This window comes from Pagrus major, chromosome 7 (genome assembly GCF_040436345.1).
Source record: "Pagrus major chromosome 7, Pma_NU_1.0".
Taxonomy (NCBI): domain Eukaryota; kingdom Metazoa; phylum Chordata; class Actinopteri; order Spariformes; family Sparidae; genus Pagrus; species Pagrus major.
Genome location: NC_133221.1, coordinates 31013824 through 31029936, shown reverse-complemented (window position 1 = coordinate 31029936; position 16113 = coordinate 31013824). Strand labels below are relative to the sequence as shown.

Here is a 16113-nt window from a genome sequence, read left to right as displayed (position 1 = left end):
ATTTCTAGTAACAATGCACATGACATGTCAATCAGTCTTTTCTAAGGCTTATTTCAATAGCATCTTGCTATAGTGCATATAAATTTAGATAATGAAATACTTTCTGAAGTAAACTGCTACATTTAGCTGTTCCTGTTCATCAACCTAGTGCTGTAAGAATAAATATAATAGAAAACATCAAGATGTACAGTATATGTGCTGCCCTCTCCTGACACACAACATCTCTGCTAGTGGTGGCTGTACTTTCAACGTGTTAGGAATTTTGAGTCATCAGTCAGCAGTTATAATTTTGTTTCAAGAGCATATTAGATACTGTATGTGCCTGTTAATATAAGTGCATGTCATTTATGCTATGTTAATTTATGTGAATAATAATGGATTGTTTGTAAATCACTTTTATTACGTTAGCGATGCTAACCTCTTCTAGTGTGTAAATGGTAATTCCAATTATGTGTTAGCATCGAGCTAGTGGGCTGAGCTATATAAAATTGATTCAGGAATCAAAGAATTCATACTGTAGGGTTAGATACTAGACAGTATGCAGTTCACATACTATTGGTTTCATACTGTGGTTCATACTAAAAACATACTATTTTAGTAAACTAGCAGGTTGGTAAGGAATTTCAGACAGAGTCAGAGGCTGAGTTTTGGGGAGACGACTCACTCTGTCTTTCTCACTCAAGTACGGAGATTTAGCACCGATTGATATCATGTTAATCGTTACTCTGTAGTTCTGATGTAATTCGGTCGGTACACTTTAAAGTACTGAGTTTGGCACCTAGCCCTAGTTATCTAGTGGCCTATTTGTGAGATACGATCTATACCACAACAGTACTACATTATGGACTCCCTAAATAGTTTTGATTTTAATTTATCCAGTCAAATGACCTGATTGATGGTGCTGGTGAGGAGCCAGAGTTTGTGTCTAGCAGTACAACATCAAGCAGAGAAAAAGTCTGAAACTCTGCTGATTGGTACAACAGGCATTTAGCCATTTGTATCTGCCCTGTTGTGTATGACTCACTGATATTATTACTGTCTGTGATGTGCGTGTGTGTATGTGTGTGTGTGTGCGCGCGCACAGGTTATCGCCATGTGTACTTGGAAGGTATGGAGGAGGCTTCTGTCTTTGTTCATGTAGCTGTGAATGACATCACTGGTAAGGTAGGTACTCCTGAGGAAACCAGCTGAAAAATGCATGAAAAATCTCTCACCTTTTCTCTACTATTGAAATTTCCTCTAAAATCTTAACAACAATTATTATTAAAATTATTATTACAATAAAACATGCATACAAGCTAGAAAAAAATATCAAAATGCATTTTAATGCAGACACTTCTATCTTAAATATAGCATTTTCCACTGAGAATGAAAGTAATATTTCTTGTTTTGTTTTTTGTTTCACAGACAGAAACTTGACAGTCACTTGACATGGACCTAGGGCAATACAAAAGAATAGGCAGAAAAAAAGCATCTTACAGTTTTAGAACTGTTGTTGTCAATCTAATACTTTTAGACCAACGTAGCTATTCCCATTTTGATGTGAGGCTGGGTTGTCAGATGAAACAATTGCTAAGCGAAATATACTGACTGTGTTTTTTATTGCTGTTATTTCTGTTTCAAAATAATATTCTTAGGTCATAAATAATGCAAGCATTGCTCTCACCACAAAATCTTTGATTTCATTACCTTTTAACCCTTTAGTTCGGGGCTCTGTTGTCTCCAGCCATATTGTAAATGACCACTCTGTCACATTGTCCTTACTTTGAACTTCCTCTTTCTCAGCTGCAGCTGTGTGCTTCCTGTTGTGATTTCTCTCTTATCCCCCAACCCATTTTTTCTCTCTTTCATCCTCCGCCTCTCTGATTTTCACTCTCTTCCTGTGTCTGTTTGTGATTTCAGTGGACCTCTCTTTTTCCAAATGCTCCATTTAGAGGCAGGAAATTTTTAGGAGCCCTGAAGCTGCCGTTCAAAACTCAGGTGTAGTGGGACCCAATCGGCCTCTTGCATGAGCCACATGCTCCACCCTCTTTGCCACCTAAGTGACATCCCCCCCTCCCTGCACACCCCCTTCTCGTCAGCCAACTGCAAGCATTAACAATTAGAAGGCCAACTCATGCCTTACATGAGTTATGAAGGCTTGACGTGCCTGCTTCCTCATTGACCCCCCAAGTAGATCCAACCCACACAGTTAAAGAGCTGGATAGAGAAGAGGGAGTTGTAAGTCTGCCAGGCTGCAGTGACTTGTCCCTCGTGTTTTTGCTGAGAGCATTTTTTCTTCTTTACTCAGGAGTTTTTTTCAGTGTACTGCACTGCAGGTATATTGAGTTTCAGTACAATTGAGGACATTTATCTCCCTTTTCATCTCTGCCCTTGGTTTTTAATAATTTTGTCTGTTTTTTCTTGCCTCAGAACACTCTAGAGACATTTTCATGATAGTTGTTTATTGTCAGATTAGTGACATTTTGAATTTGTCCTCTATACTATAAGTCTTTTTCTTGGTTTTGTGATAATTGCATTCCAGCATATCAGGACAGTGTCCCATGAAAGTTCAAGAGAATAGTCTGACATTTTGGAAAATAGTTACTTGTAGTGTTGCCATAACGTACACCCGCAAGACCTGTGAGGCCCTGTTCATACCTGGCATTACCATCCGTCCTCAGCGATCACAAGTGAACCGTCCGGCAGTTCACACCTTGCATTAACATGCATCTGGGTGGACCACTTGTATTTGAATCTCACTTCCTTGTGCTATATGCAAATTAACATGTGGGACAAACAGACACAATGTTTTTACACAAAGAAAGAACTTAATGTAAAAGATATTGCCAAATTTACAAGAAGGCCCAAATACTTCAGAATTTGTCATAGATAGCATTAAGAGAGTCTATGGACAGAGAGGTAGCTGATGATGGTTACTGTTTACTGTATTTGTAAAAATTTGACATATTTACTGTCAATAAAATTTTGTCATTCATAAATGTATTGCAATTGCTGAACAGTGTAAGCAGTGTGTTCACAGCTGCTAAATGTTGGCAGGGAAGACGCACTTTAGCCACAGAAGCAGACAGGCTGGTACAGTGATGCTGCGACAAGCTGACACTTTTTTAAAGGAAAGAAACAACTTCTTGTATTACATTTAATGCTGAATTTACAGGAAGGAACAAATGATTTAGAACTTGCTGTAGGCATTGCAAAGTGCTTTAAGTTTCTTCTCACTCAACAACTCTCAATCAACTCTCTGTCTGGGAGACAGTTGAGTAGGCGGTCCTTCAACTTGGCCCATCTAAAATGTGTCCTCAATGCATCTTGCATTTACACCTGTACTTGGACCTGTCCACTTGTGATCGGATCACTCAGAGCGGATGTTGATACCAGTCTGAACAGGGCCTTAGTCACTTTATTTTCCTGACCCAAACAACTTAAATTGTGGATCTGGATTACTGCACTCACTAACTTTCAGTCCAGTCTATTAGTAATTTTTACATTAAATCATTGCATAATGTTGTGTATCTAACATTTGCTGTATTTTTGTTCTCAAATTATATTAGATGCTGTTTTCAGCTATTTTCTTAGTATATGTGGCAACATCCTCTGTAGCTGGAGATGTGGCACTGGCTGGATGATGGATATTGGCTAAGATATGGAAAACTAGCAGTGGGGGAAAAAAATTGATTCACATAAGAATGTAAATGCTTATCTCCTACGATTCAGAATCGATTCACAAATGCCAAAAGTCAGTATTCTAAATGTTAATTAATAACGTCATGTTGATGGAACTGAAAAGGCAGAAATGAACTGTAAGGGAAGTGCAGCACCCGGACAATTTACAGCACACATGCTTGAGTTATCTCAGCACTAAACAACTTAGTTAAATCTTCATAGTTCAAATTCATTTATTTTTTAATTAATGCTGTTAACTTTTCAAAATGAAAAGGCTGCTGATCGTTAATCTTAATGTCTGTTTGTGTTTCATATTGTATTTCAGCAGATTAAGGACACCAGTAGATGATTTGGCACACAGTATACTGGAGCAAGAGATTGAAAATAGTGCCCCCTTTTCAATTTATTCAATCAAGAATCGATTCCAAATCAAGAATCGTTTTGAGCCGAAAATGATTCTGAATAGGATTGGACACCCAAGAATCGGAATCAAACAGAATCGTGCGATTGTCAGGGATTCACACCTTTATGGAAAACCACAATCGCTCGTCTTTCCCCCTTTTCATCTCAAGCAGTATGGCTCTACACACAGTATAGAAAGCTGTCAGTCTATCGATCCAACACATAAATCCAGAATCAATTAGTCATCGGAGGGTAGCTCAAAACTTAAGTAAAAGCATTCATTCAGCTCCAGGTTTTGACTAAAGGGATGACAGGCCTGAATTTATCTCATTGCAAGATGAACAGGGGTATAACAATGATATCGAGCTTCTCATCTGCCTCTGGATGAGGCAAATCTATTTCCCAGAATGTTGGACTGTTTATAAGGCACCTCAGTCAAAAAAACGTAATACATTGAGTCTAATGTACTGGTAGTTTACTGTCATGTTCAGTTCAGCCTTCTTTTCCACTTTTTCACTCAGCCTCACCTCTTTTCTATATTGTCTTGTCTTTTTGTCTGAACATATTGCTCCCTGTTATACATGTTCAACAGACTGTTTGGATCTACTTATTTCACATTGTTTGATAATGATAACGAGTCATTTAGGAAAATAAATCCAATGAAAAAATGCAAAGCCTTTTCCCATGAAAGCTCCATGTGGTTTGCCATTACTATGAACTGGTCCAGTTCCATTTCCAAGACTGTCAGTCAAAGTGAATTTCACAGTTTGACAGACAAGAGTCTCATGCTGTCATTGTCTGGATGTCCTCATCATTGTCGTCATTTCTGCCCCAGTCTTTGTGACCATTACAATGCAGCACCTTAGGGTACAGGAAACATCGGCACAGTATTGCATTCAGTCTGTGTAATCTGAATATAAAACGAGTGAAACAAACAGATCAACTGTTTTGAAGGCCAGCTTTACTGGTGATCATTTTCCAGTCTTTGTTTTGGTTGTACACAAAAAATAATCTATATTCTGACAAAAATTGTGTATGTAAAAAGAAGAGTCGAGCTATATTAAAATTACAGTCTATATGGTATTTGTTACCCATTACTGCAGTGTTCTAGTTGATCTAGTTTCCCATACACGTGTGCTGGCTCGGCCCTACTTCAGGGCTGGTCCATCTCGGGTGCAGCGTGGCTCAACTTGGTGTAATAAAACTCGTAAAGGAAAAGCAAATAAGCGTGGCACAGTTTGACCCAGCGCAGCCAAAATTGCCAATGGAAAAACTCCAGAGGAAACGCTTGATTTGAACATTTTCCTAAATACAGTAGTTGCTGTACTGCATTTAGTTGTAGAGACAATCTTCTTGTGCCTCAAGCATGTGTTTGCCTAACTTATAATTTACCACCAGGACTAAAGCAGATGTATACAGATGTGTAGGTGCTCAAAATGTCTAACAGGCTAACACTTCACAAAACACGTGGAATTCAAAACTAATCCGCATGGATTACAGCTGAATGTTAAAGTCTGATGTATCATTCACATGTGTTATTACAGATTTTTTGGGGGGCAAATGTGAATATTGATTGGATTAGTTTGTTACTTTTTAAGCATGCTCACTACAAAAACTGCCCAAATGTTATTGCAATAATGCAGTGCCACTTGCATTATAGCAAATATTGTTCACTTATGTCTCTCTGTGACCTTTTTCCTCATGGTCTGAGTGTTTGACAGTGATTTTTTTTGTTGTGTTTTTGTCAGGCCAGAGCAGCCAGCGGCATAAAAGGGCTGTTTCACAGAAACCCAAAGCAGGCTTCCCTGGACAGCCATGCTGCTGCACAGCACAGTCGTAAGCACCCGTTCGGTGCCCACCTCCTGCGTCGCACTGCCAGTGCACCCACCAAAGGCCAGCCCAAAATCAAGAAGGGCTTCCCAGAGATTGCCATCGACACCAAAGACTACAGCTCAGAAGGCGCGAGTGAGGAGCCAGACTCTGAGGACAAGGCCTCTGCTGCCACCTCTCAGCAGCCCACATCACCGCTACACCACAACGGGGACTCACTGGCATCCCACCAAACCAAGGGGCCCTGGGACCGTCCTGACACCAATGGGGCTTTTCACCCTGAGAAGGGTAAAGGTAAGAGCCCACTTTTTGCTCAGCGACGACCCATGAGTGAGCCTCTGAAACGGGCTAGTCGGCTCCGCTTTCATGACCCACCTGACATGAAGCCAGGGGTGTTTGCCCGCGTCGCACTTAACAGCTCGGGAAGGGTGGGGATTTCCTCAAACTGCATCACATGTGTGATGGGCTCCAAGGAGAGTCCAGAAGCTGAAAAAAATGGTTCGGTTAAAGAAAGGCAGGGGTGCAAATCCAAAATGGCACAAGGGGAGAGACAGGAGAGAAGTAACCACACCAAGAGACAAGTTCAGCCAGAGCCCACAGCCAAGCCCCAGCCCCTCGCTGCTCAGACAGAGTCACAGCAGCCTCTTCCCCTTCCCAAGTCATGTGCGGAGGCCCAGTTTCAGTACTCGCCCCAGGCTCTCTTCAGACCTATCCCCTTCGCTAGATCCAAAGCCAGGCAAACTCTGGCCGCCCAGCACATTCGACCTCAGCCTGATTCAGCACAGAGGAGTGTGCGCTCCTGCAGTGTTCCCCGAAGACGCTCCCCCAACACTGTTACACCAGCACCGGGCCTCACAGCAGAGTGTAGGACCAACCTCCGTTGGCATCAGACAACACCCCGCAACTATGGTGCTGTTTGCGTCCCGTTCACAAACAGTAATATAAATGAAGGTCTGTTGCTCAGTGACAGTAGCAGCTGTGACAGCTTTGGCAGTCTGAGCAGCTTGGAGTCGCCTCCTATGCTGCCTCCATGTTCTGTCCTTGACAGCCGCAAGAGGGCTGTGGGCACCCTACAGCGTGAGATGAACGCCCTGTTTGCCCAGAAAATGGAAGAGTTGCGCCATAAGTCCCCCATGTTCTTCGCTGGTAAGATGTATCTGAGGCAGTAGTAGCAGTAACCCAGTAGCTGCTGTGTAGTGGCTGTAGTGGGCCTTTTATGTACTGTAGACTACAGACAGTTAGCCTCCATACATGCTAAGACTGTGAGTATTTGGTAGTGTAACGCTGTTAGTCATCCCTCTGCTGTGTACGTGATAAATTCGTAACCCTATGTGTCCCTGATTATCAGAGGTCAAGTCTAAAACCCCACACATTTCTTTCCATCATTACCAATAATAAGTCAATTCAAGCTTTTGTAGTTTTTACCTGTTATTAGCCATGCAATGTTTTCTACTTCAACTGACTGATTCCAATTTTCCTCTCAATGCCTTATAATACCATACCTGATACTACCTCCATGCTTGACAGATGAGAGAAGTGGTAAGTTTTAACAGAATAGAAGTAGTTCAGATACTTAGTTGTAAATAACTTAATAACTTAGTCCAAAGCAACGTCATTTCAACTAAAGACACACCTTCATACGACAGCATGGTCTTATATGGCCATGTTGGTGTTTGTCCTGGAACATCATAATTAATGTTGCTCCAGGACCACCATTGCAACCGACCAGTCACTTTGTGTCATAGCTTAGTGACTTGAGGAAAAAGACTGCAAAAATACACACGTTATCTTTTCAAACACCCAAAATATGTTTCACTAAACCTAACCAACTATTTTGTTGCCTTAACCTAAATAGTGACAGAAAACTGAAAAGAAATGGAAAATAATAAATGAACTTAGTGTTAAAGGTGCACTCTAGTTTTGGGGGAAGAAATTTTAATGAGAAGAGAAAGATCTTCACTGGCTGATTTTTTTTTTGCCTAAACAAACTAAATAAACACACAATCTTTGTTTTCATGACTGAATAAACTGAATAAACAAACTGACCTTAAGGAACAACACAATTTATGCTGTTTATATGTGGTGGACCCTGCCACCTTTCTAGCTTCAAACAGTGTTCTGTGGACCTTATTTTCTTCTGAGAACAGCTTGTTTATTCACTTATGGAAAAGATAAATATTTGTATGTTGTTGTTTGCATTATTACCTCATTAATATTGTAAATATTACAATTCTGAGTTTGAATTTCTCCTCCAAAACTAAACAGTGTCATTTTTAATAATAAGTGAATATTATAATGTGTTCCAAAGGGGACACAAACCCAGGTTTACTGATTGAGAGTGAGGGTTGGAGACCTCACTTGGAGTGACGTTGTTCCCAAGCTGGAACAGTGTCCCAAACAATTCACCACAGGCTGTTGAATTCAGTACGACATGTGAACCAAATAATAACAAAAAAATATCTTTATATTCAAATCGGAGCCCGACAGATAATTGTTTTTCAGGGCCAATACCGATATGAGGGAGTAAATAAATTCTGATAGGGATAAACCAGCCAATACACACATTGTGTTAGTGATCAAACACTTCTAATATATTTTACAGTTGAACAATAAACTTTTTTGCCTAAAATTACATCAGTGCACTGAAAAAGTAAACTTCCCTGTGAATTTGATAATTATAAATTACCCCATTCAAATATAGGTCAAACATGCAAGTTCCACCTGGAAAGATTTGGCAGCATGTGGTTATGTTAGCTAAATCATTGAAGTCATGCTAGTTATAATAATAATAACTTTATTTATTTAGCACTCATCTGAACAAGGTTATACATCGCTTCACAGGAAACAAAAGAATAAAACAAGAATAAGAAGATGGACAACAATATAAAATATAGTAACAAATAAATCACTGCAGTTACTGATCAGGCATCCTATAAAAATGTGATTTTAGCAATGATGAAATCCAGTCATGTGTTTGTGAGCCTAATCTCCTTGGGCAGGGAATTCCAGAGTCTGATGGCCCAGTCGCCCTCGGTCACCAGTCTTGACCTTGGAATAACTAGCGAGGGTAGGTTAGAGGATCTCAGGGTACATTTTGGAATATAAGGAGTCAATAGCTGTGTAATACAACTCCGAGCCAGACTTTCATTCTGTGACCCTGGTGTTGTAGAATGACTACATTTGATTGATCCTTTTGAACCTTTTATGAAGGTCAATACTGGTCGGAATCTACACTTTATTATTGGGCTGCATTATACTAAAAAATATTATATTTTGTATCCTGTATACAAAGAGGGAAGCAAACGTAATACCTTTCAACATAATGCAGCCCAATTCACCATCATGAACAACAGTCTCAAACAAGCTGAAGCACAGTGTTATCTTTAAGTGTAGACATTTACAGTCAAGTCTTGGAATGTAGTATTTTGAGCACATAATGTACAACTAACTGAGTGCTGGAAGTCACAAGGGACTGACATCTGTGCTGCTTCCAGATGGAGTTATTGTCTTCTTCCTTCACATGACATTTTTCAGGGCAGTCCAGTTCCTGCTGAACACCAGCTGTTCTCCATTTCAGCCTCTCTCAGTAGATCATGTGTTTGGCAAAAGAGTTCATAGCATCGAACTGAATGTGGTGGAGAAAACCAGCAATGTTTAGGGAGATGAATTCAAACGGTTTCTGGCCTCTTTACAATAGCTGATGTGTGCTGACATCTGATAAGTTACATGATGCTGGCAGGTACTGTGCTTGTCAGTGAGTCAGATGGTGAACCTTTGTCCCAGCTGCTCTACCTCTCTTTCCTTTCAGTGTAAAACAAATAATGTGATGTTTGTTCTTTTGTCGATTAGCGGTTGTTATTAAGATACTTTCTCTGTCCTGAAAGCTATTTCCTTGCATCTCTTCTCCCTCTTCTTTCCAGTTTTGCTAAACTCCTTTTTCCTCTCTGTCCCTTTTGCACGCCTTCTCTGTTCCTAGTGCAGAATTGAGGGGATGACCAGAGCCAGGTAAACTGCTGAATGCATGCAACCTTTGAATATATCCTGTACACCTTCACCTTCACTTCACCCATCAGTCTCTCTGTCTCACCAGGCTGCTTCTCTCATTGCCCATATGTCACACCTATGGAGGCTGGCTGGGGTTTTTCCATATTCTTCTCCATTTTCATATATTCTTGAAAGTGCACTGATTCAAAATGACATTAGTGGAAGTAAAGGGAGCCCCATTCCAGTTTTGTCTTTTCACACCATTACAAAGTGGAGCAGGTCCAGACACAATTCATGAAGCTTAGTCTCTTTGTTGTTTTTCACTGTGTTACTGCCTGTACAGTGTTTTAAGTCTTAAAGGTTTATTGCAACTTAAAGGATAAGTTCACCTAAAAAGAAAAGTCATTATACTCACCCCCATGCTGATGGAATGTCAGGTTAAGTTTTGAATTCCACAAAATTTGTTTTAAAACAACAAAGGAAAATAAACACAAAATGGCTCCATACAGCTTGTTTGGCGTGATCAAAGTCTGCAGAAGGCCTGAGATCCCAAATTGATTTGAAAAGATGACCAAAAATCTCCTTTGTAGCTGCACTGAAGTGGGTACACAACCATGACCAAGTGTTGGTGTAAATAACCACTTTTGAAATTAATTTTGGATCTTGAGGCTTCCATATACTGAATTTAAGCCAGACAAGCTGTATGGAGCCATTTTATGTTTTAAGAGGTTCCCAGCTACTTCAGTTATTTAGAGAATACTGGAAAGCTGTTTTGCTGTTTTGCTTCAAAAATGTTTTGTAAACTATGACACTTAATTCTTGGGGGTGAGTAGATCATGGCTGAATTTAATTTTTTTCATCATCTACTCTCCCTGTTAGTTGCTGAGATCTGTGAACACGGTGACATCACTAAAAATAAGTCATGGCAAGAGTAAACAAAGGCAAATGGTAAAGAAGGGGTTTTTGTAATTTATTAATTACATACAGTACATGCAGCATTAATAACAAGAAAATGCCTCCACAAATTGCTACAAAAGCAAGATTTAAATTGTTACAAAGAGGACTGATCCCTTTCTTGACATTGGGAAACATACCTTGCGAAACTAATTTTCAAGTCAAGTCAGCGCACTAGCTTTTCTTGAGTTTTTCAAAGCGTCTCACAGCCTTCACCAGCAAATGGAGTCAGAGACATCTGAGCCATCTTGAGGTCAACTGAGCAATTTCCTTTAATTGATGAAATGATAGTTGAGAGCTCAGGTAATGGCCAGCAATTGGATGTTGAGTTAGCTGGATGTTGTTTCATCAATATAATCCCAACTTCAAAGTGTCAGCCTTGCTGTGTAGAACTTCTTCTCCTATGTTGACAGTAACATAAGGCTGTACCTTCACATCTGGGTCATTCCATGCCAGCTCGCTCAGAATTCAGAAGTTTTCCAAGTTCACATCGTGGATTTTCTTGGGAAAATTATTGGTCCATTAAAACTATTTCATATAAAAAACAATGTTCAGAAAATGTTGAAATTGTGAAATAATGTACCTATTAAACTAAAATGAAGCCTTTTCCAGACAGCTGTATTTAACAAGATATCTGGCACTTATTTTTTATCTGGACCAAATTACTTCCATGTGTGTTAAAATAATTTGAATACTACACAGAATCAACCTCTGCTTACAAGAAAATTGAAACTAGAGGCAATATGAGTCTTTGAAAATGAAAGATCCTTCCTTCAGGTGAAAAATGAATTTACTACATTCTGCTACAACTATTTAAATATATGCATATATGTTGTAAATTATCCTTGAGGTTGGATGTTCTAGGATGTTCAGGATAGATTTCAACTCAGTCCAGTGAAAAATAAGCAATTAGTGAATCTAGGAATACACATCCCAAACTTTTTAACTCGGCAAAGTTGCTAAAAGTTCGGTCCTCATTTTTTGCGCCATTCTTCTTTATATTATTATGATGAATATATTGTTTCCATGCAGTATTTCAAATCTACATTCTGGAAAAAAACAAAGTCACCACTCCAGGGTTTGGGCACTAGTTTCCCAGCATACAGGTATCACTTTTATAGCCAAAAGGATTTCAGTGACCAGAGACTGTAATAATAAATGATGTCTTTGTTGTCTTTCTTTCCACAGACTATTCCACAGTGCAGAGACCAGCTCCCCCATTTCTAGCACTGAACTCTGAAGACCCCAGGAACACTCATGTCATCTGCTCGGTCTCCACTCCAGGAAAGAGCCTGTCTTTACATCAGTCCTCATCTGCACCACTGCACTCAGCATCCACAGCAATAAATGCAGACCCCCCACTGACCGTTCCTTCAAATGGGGTGGTAGACAGTCCTATCAAGGTGAGCGGGGACCCTAAGAAACCCCCTACCCTTTCCAGAACCACGTCACCCAGTCTGACGAACCCTGCCGAGAAAACTGGACCATCACAGAGTGCTCAAGACACCCAAACCAACAGAAGCACTCATTCATTCATGGAGCACACACAAAACCAGAGACAAAACCTAGAAACTCTGACACATAAGAAAAATGATCCAGCAGACTTAAAGTTTGACCGAAGAACAGAGCCTCGTGCTGCAGCAGGCGTGTCAACTGGAACCCCTACAGTCCCTGCAGCTGATATAGCCCAGGCCAGGCGAGCACTTTTTAACAGCACACTAGTAAGAAGAACAAAAAGCGAGGGACATGTTCGAGTTGCTATATCCTCAGCTGTGCAGGCCCAGTCAGCAGTACCAGAAGTCTGCACAGATGCTACCATGAATGACCGCCTTTGGAGCAAGTTAGAGCCAGGCAGCCACCGTGACAGCATGTCCTCCTCCTCTAGCATTTCTTCCAGCGACACTGTCATTGACCTGTCCCTGCCTAACCTGGCCAGGAAGAGCCTCACCAGCCTGCCCACAGCTGGCAGCACCTGCGATCCTCCCTGGGTCAATTGCCGTCGCTCAGCATTAGTCTCCTATGAAGCCCTGCGAGTCAGTAAGAGTAAATCAAACCCCAATCTTCAGCAACATGAGTGCCCCAGAGATGAGCTTAAGCCCCGTCCCTTACAGCCCCCCAAGGAAGCTACAGTGGACTCACCCAGCAGACTGACTCAAAGGAGGCACACATGGAGCCGGCTCTACATGGAAGGGCTCAAACAGTCATCAGCTAGTAGGCCGCCCACTGCAGCTACAACACCAACAGCTACAGCTTCCTTGTCCAAAAGCCTTGGGGATCTGACCTCTGATGACATTTCCTGTAATTTTGACAGCAAGTATCGCAGCATCAGCCGGAGCTTCATTGTAAGGCCAACGAGGGAACAGATCCACAAGGGAAGCCCACTGAGGTCTAGGTCATCCAGCAACCTGACTGAGCAACTGCGGAAGCTGACAAATGTGGAGCCCCTGACAGCTAGTGACTTCGCCCCGGAAAACAGGCATAGAGAGTCACAGGAGGAGACTGAGGATGAGACCCTGGTGCGTAGGACCTCCTCAAGGAGCCAAAGCAGGGTGCGGTACATTGCAAACAGGGCGAAGAAGGCCCAGGAAAGGCAGAGGCTGCAGGGCCTGGTCCAGGGCAGAAGTGCAAGCTTCAGCCTCAGTGGTTACATTGGCGGTGGGAGTAGTGCTAGCCCCATTGAGGAGCGAGGGAATCCTGAAGGGGCGTGTTGCGTGGCCCAGAGTCCTTGCACCAGTCTGGACCTGCTGAGTCAGCTCACCCCCCTAGGAACTCCCTCCCCTAGACAGTCCCAGTCCTCCCCAGACCCTGAAAACAGTGAAGTCTTTTTCATGCTCAAACTCTAAGAACTGCCTGACTTGGAACCAAGTGTGAGAGACACAGCTAGAAACTTTGGAACACAGTCCAGTTTTTCTCAAGTAGAAATCTTTTTGAAAAGAAAGTTGCATATCTTTACTGATATCTCACAGAAAACTGGTTCACAATGCAGGTTATTTCAACGTCTCACAGAAAACTGTGTTCCACTAAATTAGTAATCCATGAACAATCAATTCTGTATCTTGTGCAAGATCCATTTTTTAACCTGTGCATTCAGAAAAACATAGTCTTGAACCTACTGGAGAGCATTTCTTCTAAGAGCAACTACTACAGCTCTGTCATCTGTTTGCACCAAATGTTAGATAATTGCCAGAATGTATTTAGTGAAAAATACCTGGAGTTTTTATATAGCTGTTTATGTTGAGTGTGACTACTCTCATGTTTGAGTTTTTTTTTTTTAACTTGAGCATACAGTAGCAATAGATTGCGACTAGAGGACAGGATTTGAAATGATCCATTGTTTTTATTTCACTTTAACTGTAATGGTATACTTTAACTGAGCTGAAATTTAGTTACATTCATCCATCCACTAGCAATATTCTGAAAATGATGGCATGGTACCATGTTGAATATAATGTACAGTTTGATGCTAAAAACTGAGGCTTGTCTCATGTCTTTGCTAAAAAACGGAAGGAATTATTCCTACAATGCAGATCAAAAGGTCTTCATTTTTAGTATTTTTGTGTAGTGGTTCCATTGTAATTTGACTGAGCTGCCAATTTTTTGCTAACCTCCCTAATCTGTGGCATGTCAAAGCACTTTGATCCTGTACGTTAAAGCAGTGGTGGACTACTCCACACCAAGTTTAGCCCTTTTTTAGTTGACTGCATGTCTTTTATGCACTGTGATGTTTAAGGCTTTATTTTACAAAGACTTTTTATATAAAGATTTGTTAATACTCCAACTTCTATTTCGTAGTCTGACGTTGGTCACAAGAGCATCATGCCTGAAACCCTGTGTTCTCATTGGTTCATGATAATAATACAAGATGGAACTGATCTGTATCGAAGCACGTTTTATCGTTGGCCTGCTGTATTGTTTGCACTGCCATGCCAGTTCTTTGTGCAAAATTTGAGGGACAATATTTAATTCAAAAATTGTGTAATTATGACCTGAATAAATCTCAAATGAATATTATTGAAAGCTTCACAGCTCATTTATTTCATTTGCACTCAATCTATCAACAGCTGCTTGGGCTCAGAGACAAAGAGGAGTTGTTAACTAACCAGTTAAACTCAGCCTTATACAAGCTGACATGTAAAAGCCCTTGGCCTTGGTTTTGGCAGGGGCTGCTTGCTGCTCTAATTATGGACTCTGTTAGAGTCTGTGTTTACCAGCCATCACCTTTCTCAACCTCTCTGGCAACCGCCCCCAGACCCCCTGCAGGAAGGCAGAATGTTCCAGAACAAAGGCTTGAAGCTGCAAGAGAAAAACATCGTTTTTGTGCTTCTCAACAACCACGATTAGATTTCTTTTGGTCATTTTACTCCATACTTTCCCCACTCCTGTTTCTGATTTCACAATTGTCCTGTATTTCTCCCGATTTATGACAAGTTATCACAACCCGTTTCTGGCACTGTACAGTGTGTTGTCTGTTGTTGCACCTGGTCCTCCTCAGTTATTGAGAAATGAGAGAAGAGAAAGACATGTGCTGTTTTTCTCTTCTACGTCAATTTTTCTGTTGTTCACGGGGGTCACACCAACGGCAGTCACCGACGGGAGGCAGAAAGAGGCTGAAAACAATTATTATAGAATTAAAAGTATTTAACATAAAAATGCTGTTGTGTTGTTCTTGTTATTTTTTTACATTTTGCAATAAAGCTGTGAGTTTATCAGTAAACTTTAGGGATTGTGTCATACAGTCACAGCTGTTAGTCATTAAAGTGATGAGCTTTGTAACAGTTTGTTCGATTGGCTGTTGAAACAGGTGATGTGCATTACATTACAAGCTGGGTGCTCACTGTTTACTCAGCATAAACTGCACTACATTCAGACTTGACATAAACTAAGTCAAACTCATCAATACAGTCTTAATTTGTCTTTCCACAATGACAGCTTGGTCAAAATAAAGTAAAAATATTCCGGCTGTACACAGGTTTTTCACCAGTTGCTGATGTGTGACTCTTGCTCCTCTCCAGCTGCAAACCTCTTGTGTGGCTCATCCAGCGGTTATGCTGCCCCCAATAGTTTTAGAGCAACCCTCCAAATCCTGGCTATTTCTTACAAATAACTCCTCAGAAAGTCGGCAGAATGCAGAAAACAATGTCTCTGAAACTCAAGTTTTTGGGGGAGGACCCCCAATCCTTTGCTTTGGTTTCGAAATCTTCCCTATTTTTGAGCTCTCAAGGTTTTATTCATACTAGTTCAGGTTTTGTAAATTCCCCCCAAAATGCTTAAGCATTCAGT

At 40.9% G+C, this 16113-nt stretch overlaps 1 protein-coding gene across 1 annotated transcript in view; it reads left to right on the top strand.

Annotated features, from left to right (window-relative positions):
• The window catches only part of plch2a (phospholipase C, eta 2a), a 69478-nt gene extending 54634 nt beyond the window's left edge, over nucleotides 1-14844 (top strand). The window contains exons 20-22 of the mRNA XM_073471115.1: nucleotides 1085-1164; nucleotides 5814-6189; nucleotides 12022-14844. Of these exons, the coding sequence (XP_073327216.1) occupies nucleotides 1085-1164; nucleotides 5814-6189; nucleotides 12022-13676 (2111 nt within the window). The 3' untranslated portion in view covers nucleotides 13677-14844. The remainder of the gene's footprint in view (nucleotides 1-1084; nucleotides 1165-5813; nucleotides 6190-12021) is intronic.
• The last annotated feature ends 1269 nt before the right edge of the window (nucleotides 14845-16113 follow it).